This window comes from Helobdella robusta (genome assembly GCF_000326865.2).
Source record: "Helobdella robusta unplaced genomic scaffold HELROscaffold_53, whole genome shotgun sequence".
NCBI classification, from domain to species: Eukaryota; Metazoa; Annelida; class Clitellata; order Rhynchobdellida; family Glossiphoniidae; genus Helobdella; species Helobdella robusta.
In genome coordinates this window covers 894,142-912,522 of record NW_008705278.1, presented here as the reverse complement: position 1 = coordinate 912,522, position 18,381 = coordinate 894,142, and the positions used below count along the sequence as shown (strand labels likewise).

The following is an 18,381-nucleotide window of genomic DNA, read 5'->3' as shown; positions in this document are numbered from 1 at the left end:
ATATTCAGATATTTATCGATATATCATGTCATTTCAGATATTTCTGGGTTTTGTAACAGTTGACAATTTTGAAAAAGCTTTTAAACCTACCAGCAACTGAACAAAAACTTTGAAATGGTTTGATTCCAGTTTTTAAAACTATTTTCACAAAGTCGCACGTGTCAATCAGTCAGTCGGTGCAAAAAAAAATAAAATTTTATAGAATTATTAGCCTAGTAAAAAAAATTTTTATTTTTAGGATCATTTTTTGGAATCAGTAAAACGATAAAAAATAATTTCGTTGAGACAAAAGCGCAAAGTCTTCAGCCATGATTGATAAATGAATTTAAAAAAAGCGACGAAAGAATCAATGTTGTATGTGCGTGCTGTACACAGAGATCGATTTCAAAACCCAACATTGAATGAATATTTTCTAACCTAGATGGCATTGTATCGTTGGCATTGTATTGCACCTAGAACATAACAAAGAACTTCCATACATATTATTTATATATTAATTATGAATGATTTTAATTAATTATAATTAGTTATAATTTATATATATGAGCGCTTTACAGTAAAAATTTGTTAGTAATCAGTCAGTGGTGAAGAATGATTTTTCAAAATTCACAAATACGTGAAGCTTTTTTGCCGATTTTCACAGAATTTTTGTCATTTTTTTTTCATGGTCTGGTAGGGGTGATGCAGTCCCGCACCGCCCCCTCACCTGTTTCAGCTACTGTAAGGTACAGTTAGGTCGGTTTTATTATACCACTTTACAATGTAGGGGTACCTATGGAAAAATATTGCAATTTATGAAAAAAAAATATTAATTTAATTCATTTCTAAGTTTATTCCTGGTTTGATATTTTTGTAATAAATTTTTTGAAAATCACATCTAAAAATGAAATATAAAACATTTTTAACCGAAATGCAGTGCAGTAATTAATTGGTCTGGTTGTGTTTCTGTAAGATATAATACGATAGACGTTATGTGCACAGAGATGAGAAAAATTAGACGCTATTGTTGCTAGCCAGTCGCCCAAGTATCAACGTCACTTAAATCTAACTTTAAATTTCAATTAAAACTGAATTAAATGCCATTAGCGTGCATTCATCCATTAAATATCTTGTATATTGTCGTTGAAGTGATTCATTAGTTCTAGGAAATATCGGTGCTGGTGTACAATTTGTTTGTCGGTATTGAATTTGATACACAAATATACACGTACATCCTATATATGCATATCTATACATAAATAGATACATTACTTACATATCGGTATACAATCACCATAATCATTTAACTCATAACATTCATGTTCAACATCCACATCATCATAAAAATTATCATCATTATTTATTTAATTTTTGTAGCAGGCGTTCATCCAGCCATTCAATGGGTGTATTACGAACACTGTATCTAGAGATATGCCGCGCGAATTTCTAAATGCGCGTGCACACGTGCGATTTTTGTAAAAAGTTTAGATAAAAAAATTTCACGGACTAAAAGTTACAACAAAAATTTTAGAACCATATATGTATTTACACAAACAGGAAGGGATGAAAATAAGTTTCGAGACAATTAGTGAAAAATAAAAGTATTATAAAATGCATTGGTCCGGAAAAACATTTAAAAAAATTAATTCATCGTGAGTGTGTGTGCGTGCGTGTGCGTGTGTGTGTGTGCGTGTAATAAAATAGAGATATATTATTTATTTAATTATTCTAACCACAAATAAATTTGAAAAATAATTACGCTGTTGCGTGTCTCGGCAATGCTTGCGTGCGGCTAAACGTATTCACTTTTATACAACCTGCATTTTATATTTGCGCCAATCGATGACAAAATGTATGAAAACAATTTTTCATTTTCTAGTTAGGCACTTTGTATAAAGTGTCTCTTCTTTTAACGAGAATTTAGTGTTTTCAGTACCTAATTTAAAAATGGCATTCTTATATTATTTTGAATTTCTACTTTTCATCCTAAGTTTTTTGACGCTAAAATGCGCCCAGACAAATTTGACAATTGTTTCCAATTCATTTTTTGCAGTTTACAACTCGTTCGGACTGAAGTCATGTGCCGTTGAAGTTGTAGATGTGCAACACACTTGTTCGTCTTACCTGAAATGTGTCATCAAGTGTTCGGCAGCGGCAGGTTGCAGCAGATGCAACTACCACTACGACAACAGGACTTGCCAGTTCTTCACGAAAAAGACCACCTTCAAAACAGGGTATCTCTCGTCTGATCTGTGCATCTCATTTCAGGTTATTTCATTTTTTTTTTCAAATAAAATGACACAAAACGAGGCATGCCTGTTTCTGTATTCTCAATTCTAAGTGGGACTGAGGTGTTTGTTTGAATGGAGCATAGTGTCTGGCAGTTCGGATAACACCAAAATAGCTTTAAACTTTTTTGGCTTTAAACTAGCGTTGTTGTCGGAGCTTTTATGTAGTATTTAAAACGTTTAAACAATGTTTTATCTTCAATTGAATTTTTCAGAAACGTACATCTGGTAATGAACCTCTCAACAATGGTAATTTTTTTTATTATAGCATTAAAGATTAAAATGTAATGTCTCATATTATAGTTATAATTTAATACAGACTAACGAGCAGGTTTCCTTCCAACTTTAGTTTCCATCCCGCAGATTTTCCGCGGGTATTTGCAGGAAAATTTGCGGGATATTTTTCGGTGTTATGACTTCAATGATCTCCATATTTCCTACGCCACTGTTGTAGCTTCCAACGATCGTCAAGTGTTCGTTATTCCGTATGATCAAGATTTCCGATAGATGAACACAACTGCTTCAAACGCAAACTTTGTTGAACGTTTATTTGAAGGCCAACAGTAACAGAAACATTTAATTAATCCGGGTAGCTACATAAATCACATTCACGACTTCGCTTCAAACCTTTCTAGAGATCTCGCTATTCGCAACCCCTCCTTACGTAGCCTCTACAATAGATTTTTACAATCCTCTACGGTATGAAAAGATTCTATGGTTTACGACCAATGACGAATATCAAAAATAACAGATATAACAAGATAACAATAATTAATTATATAGCGCAATTCGATCATTCCCGTGATTATAATAATATTATTAATTTGAAATTAATATTTGAAGAATGGTCGTCGAGATATCTCGGTTGTTACAAGGACATATATTCTCCGAAAGATATGCCATACTGGGAGACACGGGTCTACGACCTAACGATTCAGACGGGATGGAACAAATGCCGGATCATGAACTACACTTTCATCGGATTGCAGGTTTAGTTACTAGCTGATAAATAAATTGAATTTTTTCATTAAAAAAATTTTTTTCTACATTTTTAATAAGAAATTGAAATAGATTTATCTGCTGTATTTCATTCTTCAATGTTTTGTACTGATTGACGGTTTTTGTCATTCTTATGTACTTAATTTGGTATATTTACGTTTCGGTTGTTCTGATAGTACCATGTAATGCACTGTTTAAAAAAAATTTTGTATCTTATGTTAAATTTATACACACTCATTCCCATCCAATTGTTCAAGGTCGGAAATGTGGCTGGAAAACTTTGAAAAAAGCTTTCCATGACAGAAATCATTGTAGATGGTAATTCGCAAATAACAAAAAGCGCAATTTTTAAGTCACAAAACAATTGGAGAAACTTTATGCGACAAATTTTACTTAAAATTTGTGTTAATTTAATTTTAGCCAGCAACGTCCATAAATCTACAATGGTAAAACTCGCCTATTTCAATTTCAAAAGCTAATTAATTATACATGTGAAATTTCCTGCTCGATGCATGCTGCTGGCTCGCCTGAAAATGTTATTGATATTGCTGCTATGTGCAAATTTGCGGTATTGTTTGTTAATGTGATGTTTTTGATGATTATGATGTTTAGAAAAGACATTGTAAAGTTTTTATTTTTCTTCATATTCATCATAATTGAATGCTTCTATCAAAGGACGAGCATGTTTTTGTCCTGTCGTTTAACGACAATACTTGACTGAATATATGCTGGCTGAAAGCATGCATGCACTGTTATCCACATCCGCACGATAAGGTCGAATGTTTCGAAGTCTTTGTTGTCGCCAAATGAAGTCTGGCGGTGGTACTTGTATGAATGATATCAATTGTACACTCAGTATGGCTCTGATAACTTCTGTTCCGACACGTACGGGCGTTATGGAGTTGGAGCAGGATGCACGTATCCGTGCGGAGGATCGCCTGTTGAAAAATGCGGTGGCTACTTCTTCAACAGCGTCTACTCCGGTATCGCTTACTTTGATTCGCAACTTTATTTCTTAACTTACTAAATTGAACTAACCTACTAAAGTGAATTGTCTGCTATACATGCAGTTTGCGATATTGGCATGTACGGATTGAACTGCAACCAGAACTGCTCGTGTGGTCCGCAGTGTTTGTGCAACCGTCTAACCGGTTTCATGGTCTAGGTCTGGAATTTTATGATCGTTACATCTTAACTGTTAAGTGACGAAATTCCTCGCTGTTATAACAATGAAGTTGACATTAATAAAGTAGTTATAATTGTAGTTCTAGTTAAAATAGTTAGTAATAACTTTGATTTATTAATAATAACATTTGATCGCATGGAGGTGCGATATTTATTATTTATATTTTCAGTTTAATGTAGAAATAAGCAGTATTCAATCATGTGCCCGTTAGTCAATTCACTTTATAGTTTACTCAGAACTATAGTTCATAGTTCACTTTAAATTTGATACCGTATTTTTACACCTTCGTGTCGCAGCAAAACGTATTTAATTATTATTGCTTATATATATTTGGTGAAATTTTAGCAATTTATCTTGCTTAAAAATAGGCTACAACACCAATACAACTACTGCTGCTATTACTACTGCTGCTACTACTACTGCTGCTATTACTACTACTACTACTGCTGCTAGTACTACTGCTGCTACTACTACTAAAACTACTCTGGTTGCTACAAAAATATAAAAATTTCTTTTCCAAGTTTTCATTCTTTTAATATCCTTCATCAAAAGCTACCTTCATCAACAGCATTGAATGACATAAATGATACCATAAAATAATTAAGTTGATCAGGCTTCAATTAAAACAATGCAGGAAAGGTTCATTGATTAACCATCTACATGCAAAACACACGTTAGGTCCAAAAAAAGAACATATCCGAAACAAAATACTTAATTTTTCAATGTTGATACAATAAAAATGATCCTAAACATGATGTCATAACAAATTTAGTAACCAAAAAAACTATATTGTAACGAGAATTAATATTATATCATTATTACATTATAAATATTATAAATGAGAATTACATTACATGATAATTATTATAAATAGCATCGTTATTATATTCCTCAATGAAACAATCTTCAAACTCAGCTAAAGTACAAAAAAAAAGCCGCATGTCGTAGCTTTTGCATGCATTCAAGGTATAAATTCAACAGTCGCATTCCGACACGCAAGACACAGCAAATGGATATGTGCGTATGGTTAGTATAATTGTATCTATATATGTCTATGAATATATTTATAATGGAAAAATAAATTCATTTATATACAAAAATGAATGGTACAAAAAATTGAAGTAGAAAAACAACGTACGTACGTACGTACACACACACACACACACACACACACACACACACACACACACACACACACACACACACATGTATATACAATAGGCACGCACATAATTTACAGTGTACATTGTGTATTGTATGTGTGTACATTGTGCGCATATACAATAAATACATAAAATGAGCGTTCGTTAACAATGAACGTAACTGTAAAAAAATTAAAAAGCAGGTCGTCATCATAAAATCCACAAGGCTATTATCATTATTTAAACGAAATAACTAAAAGTGACCAAATAAATTGATCATCAATTTGTAAACCGACTGACCGCTATATAACCATGAACTGGACGTATATGGTGATAATCAAACAAAGACCACTGATACATTTTTAATATATTTATTAAGTATGATTTTAAAAAAGCACAACAGACATGAATGAGACGGAAAAATAATTTCCAGACACTTATATTTGAAAAATGGAATGCATATACGTGTTGGACCCTTAGGGACACATACACACACACACACACACACCACACACACACACACACATATACACCAAAAAAGCATGTTAAAAACGAACTGATTTTGATAAATAAATTCGTAAATTTATTTAAGAAAACATTATATATTAAACATAAACTGTAACAACGGGCAAAGTATGACTCATCTTCAATCACGATTACTATGACAAATTCAATTAACTAAACATAATTACACTTAACAAAACATGATTACACAGACACATTCCATCTACAATGGTGAATACAATTACATTACCAAAACATTACATAAATTTTAAAATAGTGTATGTATATGTATATCATAAAACCTGACAAAAAATATTTAAAAGTAGAAGCAATATTCAAGTGAAAAGATAGAAATGAATAGTTAAAAAGTTAAGAAGCTAATTGTTCTAGCTGCATTTCTTTGAACAGCTGGCACATGTCATTGAGGTTTAAAATCGTGTCATCCACATTGGAGTCTTTGTTTTCTTTGATGCCAACAACACCATCAGCGTCATTTATGTTTTGGATTGGACTTGCATCCAGCTGAGTATCCAGTATGTCAGTCTCATCAGAAAGTTCTTCGTTCTCGTTCAGTTTGAACGGAGTGCCAACGTAGCAGTTGTTCGTTACGCAGTACATCAGCAATCTGGAATTATACAAATTGTTAAGAGTTTTTGATTAATATTACGCATTCTATTATAAAACATGCTGCTGAAACAAGTTATGACTTATGAATGAATCCAATAAATGAGGATTTATAATTATAATTGGATCGACAGATAAATTAGTAACAGTAATTGTATGAGCATAAATGTACCCGCAAGACTCAAAACGAAACCAAACTAAATTTAGCAACAAAAAATTCACCAGATATGAACCCCTCAGAACCGACTAAAGAGAAAGTTTTAAAAATTTACTCAGTCTGATCACTGCTTCATTTAAAATCACGTTTATACAATGAATGTAATATATACACAATTCATTCCAGTCTCCAAACAATCCCTCTCTTACTTCCTCCAGCACGGATCAGCGGTCAGAAGGTGAGGATCTCCAATGACTATCAACAAGCACTGACACCTCGTTATGGCCACATTGAACCTCTGACAGTGTGGATGTGTGTGTGGATGGATGTGTGGATGTGTGTAAATGGATGAGTGGATGGATGTGTGTGTAGATGGATGTGTGTGTAGATGGACGTGTGTGGATGTGTGTGTAAATGGATGTGTAGATGAATGTGTGTGGATGTGTGTGTGGATGGATGTGTGTGGATATGTGTGTAGATGGATATATGTGTGTAGATGGATTTGTGGATTCAGTAAAATTGTCAAGATTAAGTACACACGTGTGCACACAAAAAAAAAACACACACACACATATTACGAAAAGATGGAAGCAGAAAAAAGTACAAACACCAAACCTTTGGGTTCTTCAAGAAGCCAACGTTGAACTTAGCGTCGTACAGCATGAAATGTTTCGTACTTCTAACGGTACTGATTATGATTACCTTTAGGGAGCAGTTGTTTCATTACAATCTTGATATCTTGGATATATCTTAATGGTATCACCAACACTCAACAACAGACATAGGTAAACACACGTAAATGATCAACACAACAGACAGATCGCCTGTTATAGGCGAGAATCTTACTGCATTCAAACCCATCCACAGCAACAGCAATGCTAGACACCTCAACCATTACGCCACACACGATTACGAAAGTATCTTTAATGATACTATCATTTGTCATTAGCAAACCTTTTTCTCCCTGCCTTGGTACTCCTCAACTGATGCCACGGTGATGTCTTTATAGCGCGATCCCCTCAGAGCCTGTTTCAACTTATGCACCTGCAATTTGTATTAATATCTCATTAGCTCTTTGTTCAGCTTAGTAGAGTTATTTGTCACAATTTGTATCAACATTTCCTCAACTCTTTAGTTTAGTGGAGTTATTTTTTGCAATGTATTTATGGATGATGAATGTTTTGAAACTCATGAGGTACGAACAGTTTGAAGTTCAGATAAAATTATTAAATAATAATTGTAAATAAATTATTAAATAATAATTGTAAAAAAAATTAGATGCAATTTTAACAACTCCACTAAGAAAGATATCAGTTAAGTTACATCATTTACTTAATTACATCAACCCATAGTTGCGTTTCAGATTATGAGTATTATTAACCTTTTACCTACACAAACGCCACTTACGTCTGCAAATCAAATGAAATGCGATGAAAATGAAACCGACAATAACCTGTTTTCTGTACGGCGTGATGATGCCAATATCTTGGCAGCTGACCCTCAGCGAGCTCGTCATCAGTTCGTCAACATAGAACTTGACTTGGACTATTTCCTGAATGTTGAAAAATGATGGGCTGGAACTCTCACGCTCATCCTTACCTCTCACGCCGTGGAAGATCAAAGGCATGGCTGTTGTGGAATATATCAGATGGTATCATGCATCAGATGGTATCATATATCAGATGGTATCATGTATCAGATGGTATCATGTATCAGATGATCATTATATATCAGATGATGTCATATATCAGATGTTCATTATATATCAGATGGTATCATGTATCAGATAATCATTATATTAGATGGTATCATATATCAAATGGTATCATGTATCAGATGACATTATATATCAAATGGTATCATATATCAGATGGTCATTATAGTCATTTTACATCATATAGTCATCATATATCTAATGGTCATCTCACATATGCGAAACAACTATCTCTACATCAAACACCAGTTAATTTGAACTAAGACTAGTTCTACATACATACACTGATTTAATGATCTAATTTGAGATAATAGTTCTTAATCTAGAACGATTTCAATAAGAGATACAACTGTTGCTATTCTAAAAAAAAAAGTTCTTCTAAATAACTTTACTAATTTAAAATGTCAATAGCCTGATCTCCATGAAAGTATCAAATGAAAAGGCTCCACTGAAGAGTCATTACAATAGAGAGTACATGCAGTGCACAGCAAACAAATTTTAAAACAAATCAAACCAGGATTCGGCAGTTTGTCCCATCTTAGATACTGGCCAACGAAGACTGGATCGGCCGATGGGATGAGCTCATTATCATAAAATAACTCGTTTGAGACCTGGAGGAGCGAGGGATGGCACCTATAGTTGTTGAGCAGTTTCACGATGTAATTGTTGTCGTAATGAGAATGTTGGCGTAGTTGTTCGTTGCAGTTGCTGCTGCTACTTTCACTGCCGCCACTACTACCAGATTCTGCATCGTCGGAGACCTTTTTGTAGATTTTAAAGTCGTTCATATACCGTTCCAGGAGCGACATCCCTGAAGGATAGGTGATGAAATGACGTCAAAAATTTAGATGTTTTGAATTTTTATATGAGAAATTTATTTTAATTTTATAATTATATAATAATTTTATATAATTTTTAAAAGCACCAAAAACGAACTACCTAATCCGAACTTGATGGCTGTTGTTGACCTAAGAACAGGACCCAGCTGCTTTGGATCACCAGCTATTACGACCTTCATCCCATCAGATTAATAAATTTTAAGCTTAATTTCAATTTCTAGACAATGAAATATTATTGAAATGAGAATGAACAGATATAATATTTTCAATTGTAAGATGGTTAAGAAGCAAATAGCAAACAGCCCAGCAATTGAACTCATTTCAGTTGAAGAAAGTTTAAAAAATACACCAGACACCATCATCATAAATGTTTAATGTAAAATGATGTTCACGCTCTTGCTTTACTCTAATATAATGGTGTATGTTTGGATTTCAACACAACGTATTATTTAAATATGACACTTTGTAATTATTCTCATAGAATTGTAAAATTGATTTTTTGTTTTTTTGCAGTGGCTTTTACAACACTTTGATGTCTTATTCGGCCTCCATAGATCCACATTTTCATACCTTTTTTGTAATTTGCCATTTTGGATTTGGAACAAACGAATAAAAAAAAAACCAATTAAAATAATAAAATAAATCGATTATCTTAAATACTCAGTGCAAGTAACTAACATGTACATCTGCAACATCAGGTTCGCAGATACCAGCCAGAGGAATGAGGGCCTCTGGTTCAGTGGCCTGGCCGATTTCATCGATGAATACGTAACTGAAGTGCCCCGACTTCAAATTGGCAGTAACGAGTCGACCGCTCGTGGCTAGAGTGCATACAATGATGCGATAATTTGACTGGAGTTGCTCCTTTGCTGGCATGAAAATGAAGTTGCCAGCCGCATTGCTACAATTCTGAATTTGATCAGAAATTATAAAAGTTTCTAATAAAATGATGTTAAATAATCATAATTAAATAATCATAAAAATGTTAAAAGTAGGTCTGCAAATGCATACTATTGAATTGAATTTAAATATTAATCATTCTCAAGAAAATCAAAGCTTATTTTAAATTAAAGACATCAGTTATTCAAGTTTCTTTGAAAAAAAAAATTTAATAACTTTAATGGGAGCTGGAATCTGTGCAATGTTGTACGAAGCGGCATACATCCTAAAGACATCCTTGGGTTTCACTCCAAAGACCAGCATCCTTTCAACGAGGAGGTCACACGAGCGATTGGATGGGGTGCATGCCAAAATGTTGGACGTCCTATCTCTATTGTAGATCTATGACGGATTATTTAACAAATGGTTTGTGGCGAATCGCTATATAGAGTAATTTAATGATAAACATACTTTTCTACAGCAAGATTATGATGGCTATGTCAAATTCTAAACAAACTCACAGAAAAGTTTGAAGCAGAATTTCAAACGAAATGCCAGCAAAGGAAACAAAAATTACAGCAGCTAACTCAGTAAAAAGCGCTCACCTGTACAATGGCCTCCACGATGGTGCTCGTCTTGCCAGTACCTGGCGGTCCAAAAATTACGAATGGCATGTCCTGCGATGTGTTGTTTACGATGTTGTTGATGGCTAGCATCTGCTGCTCATTGTTGCCTATGTTTCTGTTATAAAACTGCTGGATCTTCGTGTACTCAGCGTTTGGATCGCTGCAGGGGAAGTAATTTTAAAAATTTAATTTAATTTTAATTTGAAATTAGATTCAGTCAGTTAATTGCAGCATCCATCGTATAATATAATAATAATAGCAGCGTGATAATTTTCTAGAGCTACATGTAAAAAAAATTGATGAATTTGAGTTTGAAAATATGTTCGAGTAACTACAGAGCAACTCACTACATCAATAGCCAGACATATTTAACAAAATAAAATGCATATATTTTTAATTTAACAAAAAATAAATCATAAAATGAACATAGCATATTGAAGTTTAACAAATTAATGAAAATGCAAAACGTCAAGGTTTTGATAAAAAAAAAGATCACTTCACTTACGTGTCAGTGTATTGGGGGAAGAGGTAAAAATGGGTCAGGGAATGTTCTAGCGCCAGATCAACGGATCGATGTTGGAGTCTGTGAGACAACCGGTTAAAAGTGAACCTAATGTCAAGCTTCATGCCTTTGACCCACTTTTCACAAAAACTGGAGTTGGAGGAAATTTTTGAGAAAGTTCATAATACAGAAGATTAACTTTTTTTTAAGTTCCCTCTCTATTGTTTGTTTCGCACAGATGCCAACATTAATTGTAAACTCATGTGAATCAGTGCATCACACACATAGCATGTGACAGGTGAGGATCTCTTGACATTCAAATCCAGTCACTGCATCAGCAGTGGCAAACACCTTTACCATTAAGCCATCACACTTCTATTGATATTATTTTAAATGAAAATTTAAAAAAAAAAGTTTACAAATAATTCAGAAAAATTGAATTAAATGAAAAAAAATGAAAACCTGGAATGCATGTTGATGATGACAAAATCACAAGCCACGCTGTGAACGTAGCCTACATACTGGGCATTCTCTTTTCCCTGAAAATTCATCACATGATCGTTACAAAATTGTAATATTCTATTTCCAAATTTATATTTCCATTTGATTCTACAAGACTTTCATTGGAATATAGAAGTTATCATATGATGACAATGGTTGATTGAGCGTAACATTATTAAATTCCCATTGTTTCGTCAAACAAAAACTATACAGTACATTCAGTACAATGATAATAACTTAATGATGATAAAAATTGATAAGCTGATGTTATCACTGTCATAACTTTTAAAATAGACAAACACACTCACACACAAACACACACTTACTTTTTGTTTCTCCTCGCCGCTGAATGATACACAAATCTCGTCACCAATTAGCACTGACGGTCTCTTTTCAGCCAATCCTTCTACCTGCAATGTTCAAAAACCCCAACTTTGAATAAAATTGCCAGAGCAAAATTTCATCCACAGATCCATTTTTTTTTAAATTTAATATTGGAATTTCTGAAAACTCATTTAATAAATTAATCATTTAATATTTCAAATCTCATATAATAATTATAATAATAATATGTCTTTGGTGCAGCACCCCACGCATAGCATCAGAGGCGCCCACGATATCTGGACTAGAGCAAAACAAATAAAAATAAATTTGATAGATATTAAACAAAAGCAGCGAACCATTAATTTGTAGTTGCGCCACTCAACAGCCTCTAGTCCAGTGTGTGCCTTCATGTCATACCTCCTGATGTCCAACTGCAACTGGTGTTCCTCCAGGAACAACAGCAGATGGAAGCGCTCCCTATGGTTGCCCTCACCAAGGGGTTTCTTGAAATACCTTCAAAAGAATGAAGTACCTTACATCAAAACATTGAAAATGTTTGAATTTGAAGTCAAAATTTTTAATTTGAATGAAGATGGAAATGACAGAAACATATTCCTACTGAAAGTCCTTAGGGAGGCTTAGTGGAGCTTCGTCAGAAAACTTTTTGTTCAGGAAGCTGGATAATGTGCTGGGCATGTTGTAGGCATTTAACTCGATGCAAGACTCCAGTTTCAGCAAATCCGAACTGAAAATTTAAAGCAAAAATTACTTTAATAATTGCGGTTTGAAATCAAAACTACAAAAATTTGAAACTACAAAAATTAGCTGCAGTTAAAATCGAAACTGAAATATAATTTTTGAAGAATGTTGGAACACATATTAAATAAAAAGAATCTCAAGAAAATAAAATGAACCTTTCTAATTTTCTGCCCTTAAATATAGCAGAAAAGTTCTTCTCAATGACTGAAACTTCAGCCCTTTGATATTTGGAGGTGGGCTCCAATTCTTTCAGCTTCTCATCCAACAGTTGAAGTCGAATCCTCTTCACCAATATGATGTTTGGTGATTCGAATTTGAAAGCAACTACTGATGTATAAATGCCCACTTTTGAGGATTTTAGTTTAAACTGCAATTCGATCTGCTTACCTAGCAATGAACAAACCCAATGAGACATTAAAGAGTTGAATAAATGTAAATTGAAAGTATAAAAAACTTTGATCTTGTTTCTAACCTTTTTCAATTACGACTGGCCATTTAGTATTTGTGGTCCAGGCGAAGCTGTTAGAGAAACTCAAGTCAAAATGTTTTAGCAGGCAGCAGTTGACATCGCCATTGTTCTCCAAAATAAATTTCACAGCTGGCCTCGTCTTGTCACCTTCTTTCAGCCAGATGTTGCAATCAACATCTTTCCCACAATTGAAAACCTCATTGGTTGTACTTATTTTGGCAGCCAACTTCACCCCTGCCCTATCTTGCTTCAAATGGTACCTAAAAAAAGTTTATAATTTTTAATTATAATAAGCTCACGTTTGAAGATAATTAAATCTCCAGTTTATAGTTTCTAATACAACTGGATGTCCCATACAACAAGCCTCTGGTAATGACATGATATACCAACTCATATAAAGCAAGATAGTTATTCTAATTTTCTAAATATTCAATACTTCATATTAACCTACATTGTTAAACATATGCTTCTATACCACAAAAATCATTCAGATCACCTTACAATTATATGGTACTTTTGGATCAATCATCATTGCACCACCATACATGCATACACGCATACAAAGGCTATGCACAGTGTTTGAGCTTCAGAGACACAACATTTCAGCTACTTCAGCACACACTAAAATCATGCAAGAGCATCATACTTTAGCCAGGCCCACTATCGATAACAAATTGAAACACATGTTCAAAAAATAAATACAATTTTAAAGATAGCTAGCATGATGTTGCATTGATGGATAATAATAATAATAATGAAATTATTAAAAGAAAATAAAAAATAATCCCAATCACTCACTCGTGTGTCCTGAAGATATCAAGGCACTCATGCAACCGATGCATCCTCCCATTCAGATGCTGATTCAAACTCTTGAGAGAACCGCAGTGGACCCGACAGATGGCGCACTTGCTGTACATGTGGTCGGTTTCGTTGTAGTTGTCGGCAGCGCGATCAGCTGGTCCGTACGTCTCATCACTCAGGGTGTCCTCACTGTCCGCTGAGAGGCCGAGGGCTTTGACCACCCGATCAGTGAACACGATATTTTCAGACTTCAGAATTAAAATTCTTTTATTTTTTGTCTTCCTGTATCCTTCCATTGTATCGCTCTGAAAACAAAATTCTAATTGTAAATTTTGCGCGAAATTTTAACTGGGACGGATTAAAAGCAAACCTATGATAGCATAGAACCACTATCTACTAAATTAAAAACTTAGTCATTAACTTTTAACTAAAGTAACTAATACGCTTATGCTAAAGTAAAATATCATGAAATATATCAATTTATTTTATTTATTTCAATGAAGAACTGTGTTCATACGATCGTACAGTAACAACTTTGTGAATAATCACACACAAAAATTCTCTACACCACGAGATGTCTCCATGTGTTGCTGAGAAACGAGCTACTGGTATCAATCAAATTTATAAATACAGAAAATATCTGTATCTAACCACATTGCATCGATGAATACTAATATAAAAATGATTAAACAATGTAAATCTAATATAAATACTAACGTTCGTAGGATGAAATTGAAACCGATGGAATGCTGAGAATCTCCCAGTGTCTGCTAAATAATGGAAAAGGTGGATGGCGGGAGCATATATATATATATATATATATGGGCGGGAGAATGAAGCATAGAGAGTGAAGCGTTAATTTTATGGAAGGTTAATATAAAAATGACCTGAAATGAATTTTATGGAAGGTTAATATAAAAATGAATAAGGTGGTTTCCTGTGAATAGTATCTAGAATTTAGAGTATAATGATGTACCGAGTAGGTTAAAGGTCAATTACACTCTTCAAAAGTTCAAAGGATTCAACAAAGCGCACAAACATCGTAAATGAATACATGCTAAACGACGCATCACACACGAAGCATGTGATTGGCAGGAATCTTTTTGACATATTCGAACCCGGTTACTGCGAAACAGCACCAGGCAACCTTAACCACTAGACCATCACGCCATCCGGGGGAGAAAAAAAAGAGAGTAAATCGTAACAAGTTCAAGTTAATGTCATCCTCCATAACATCTTATCCTACTACACATGAATGACGTAACATCACTAACAACATAATATAACCGCGGGAATGGTAGAATTGCGCTATATTATTTATTATTCAATTATTGTTATCTTTGTAAAGCATAGAGTGTAAGGAAATATTGTATCTATAACAAGGGGAGGCCTATTTACCAGCATACAACACCTTCTTATGGGTTGAAGCAGGGATATGCAAAGAACCTCAATTTTTTCAACTTTTAATTATTTTCAGTAATGTCTTCCCTTGCTCCAAACCATATAACTAGAATAATAGGACTAGTTGATCAATTCGATCTATCGGTCGGGCTATTTGTCGTGCTTGGATTGTTGGCTTACTAAATTGCATGGATTTTAACGAGCAAGCTAAATGAAATATTTACTTGATTTAATATGCTTAAAACATTGTAGTAATTCTATTTAATTTTAATAATTATTAATAGAATTATGTATTATTAAATTATTTTTGTTAATTTGAATATAAAAATTGCTTTTGGTCCGGTGAAATCCGGTGGCTTACTGAAGCCGAAGGTTGGCTTAGTAGGATTGAATTATAGTCACCCTTTTTTTTACACTATTCGATCATGTTAAAAATTGGTTTGCTCATGAAATAAACGGCCTAAATAAATCAAAATTGTTATTTGAACAACTATCTTCATTATATTCAATGAATATTTTACATTCTGCTGGTGCTCATAAGAAACTGGCTGCTGAAATCATACGTTGGCTTACAGCAGTGGCTTACAGGGTTTCATAGAACTCTTACGATAGAACTTTTTTGTACATATAATGCTTTAAATAAATCAATATATTCATATCACAATTATTTTTGTCAGTATAAATATAGAAATTGGTTTTGTCAGGTGAAAAACAGTGGCTTACTGAAGCCGTAGGTTGACTTAATCGGATTTTTTCTCATGTATACAATACTATGAGATAAATCAATCAAACAATCAGTCAGTCGGTCAGCCAGCCAGCCAGTCTGTCAGTCATTCAATCAACCAACTGATCAATCAACCGATCAATCAATCAATTAAATTGAATGAACCAAATAAACAAAAATAAAAACAAAAATAAATAAAAAAAATTTGCAAGGCCTGTTCAAACTCGAACAAACAGTTAACCGTACAGATCTACAAACAATTTCGAGATTTTAGTAAAGAAAGAAAAACACAGTAGTTGCTTTTATTTGAATTCATTCAAAAATGAAAAGTGACGGTTAATTAAAATTTTAAAATGTCAATTTTTTTTAAATTCGTATTTTAAATAAACAAATATAACAAAATATCGACCGATAAAAATAATTATTATCCATTATTATTATTATCATACACACTCCTTAGAAGTTCTCGAAGGATAATAAACCACGTAACATGAACATTTAGTAAAAACAGTTCACAACATATCATAATGACTAAATCAACATACTAAACAGAAATAATTTATACATGCATATATACAAAGTAAATCAAGAAATATCCAAAAATTATATAACCAATTTAAAAAAAACTAGAAACCAGTCAACATTTAATGAATAAATAAATAGACATTATTAAAAAGATTGTTCAAAAAGGTACAATTTAAGGCGACGACGAGAATGAAATGTAGTTTGTTTTGTTGGTGTGGTGTTGTGAAGCGAAAAAACATCACACAAAACTAGTAAGAAGTCGCAAGAATAATAGTCAGTCACCTACCTATAATAAAATTACTCTTAGGGCCCTAGCTTACTTATAAACATTGACTCAACTCACCTACAAATTTGTATTTCTCGTTTTAGATGTTTCAAGTATTTTATTTAACATAATTTAGCGTTTTTATTTTACTTGAAGCTTTTTAACTAATGTTAAACCCTAGCCTACCTACAATTGTTTAACTCATCTCAGTCCCTAACTTACCTATGAATTAATTAAAGCCCGGTTCACGGTAAAGAAAATATAAAGTTGAAGAGAAACATAGCAACAACGACACCGAATGAATGGGTGTTGTGTATGTATGTGTTGTATTGATGTGTGTGTATGTAAATGTGCAGGCGCGCACTTTCCAGAAACTTCACACACTACCGACGAACCTCCATTGCACCGACCATCATCTGACACGCATCGATGGAATGAATTTGACTGGATACTGAAAAATAAATTGAAAAAAAATTAATTCACTAAAATAAAAAACAAGCAATTGGAAAAAATAGGCAACTTATCTTTTTGAGATAACACTCAATCTTTGTTCAAATTCGAGTACTTTCAAAGGTACAATGAGACAAAAACAAATTTACCTTTAACATTATCTTCGATTTGTCATCGTAACGATCATCGTGAGACCATCATCTGAAACTTGCTGACGCCCACCACAGCCCACCTCTCATCATTCTGTAGACAAGTTTTTATTAATTAGCGAAGTGGTAAATCAAGAAACAAAGAAACGAACGAATAAATGATTAACTGAATGATTGAACGATTGGTTGAATGAATAAATTAACTAATTAATTAATCAACCAGTGATTTAATGAATGAATAGAATGAATCAATGAATAAATTAACTGAGAAATAATTTGAAAGATAGTGATAAAATGAATGAATGAATGAGAAAAATAAAAAAAAAGAAACTAAATCATACTTCAAAAACCGTCGTTGTTGTTATCTTCGAATTGTCATCGGAACGATCATCATGAGACCTCCATCTGAAACGTGCTGATGCCCACCACAGCCCACCTCTCATCATTCTGTAGACATTTTTTAATAGCGTATTAGTAAATCAAGGAACAAAGGAACGATCGAATAAATGATTAACTGAATGATTGAATAATTGGTTGAATGAATGAATGAATTAATTAATAAATCAATGATCAA

At 33.3% G+C, this 18,381-nt stretch overlaps 2 protein-coding genes across 2 annotated transcripts; one reads left to right on the top strand and one right to left on the bottom strand.

The window, feature by feature from the left end:
- Nucleotides 1–1,926: 1,926 nt before the first annotated feature.
- HELRODRAFT_179323 (hypothetical protein) lies at nt 1,927–4,431 on the top strand (the record flags this gene model as incomplete). Its single annotated transcript, XM_009028164.1, has 5 exons — nt 1,927–2,247; nt 2,483–2,516; nt 3,111–3,256; nt 4,123–4,249; nt 4,337–4,431. 5 exons carry the CDS (start codon nt 1,927–1,929, stop codon nt 4,429–4,431), a joined length of 723 nt encoding a protein of 240 aa, XP_009026412.1.
- Nucleotides 4,432–6,467: 2,036 nt separating this feature from the next.
- HELRODRAFT_86659 (hypothetical protein) lies at nt 6,468–11,591 on the bottom strand (the record flags this gene model as incomplete). Its single annotated transcript, XM_009028060.1, has 11 exons — nt 6,468–6,723; nt 7,089–7,177; nt 7,495–7,581; nt 7,834–7,923; nt 8,327–8,508; nt 9,108–9,301; nt 9,526–9,605; nt 10,111–10,341; nt 10,549–10,713; nt 10,917–11,097; nt 11,443–11,591. Coding segments are annotated over 11 exons (1,704 nt in total), but the record flags the coding sequence as incomplete, so codon positions are not given.
- Between the last annotated feature and the right edge of the window lie 6,790 nt (nt 11,592–18,381).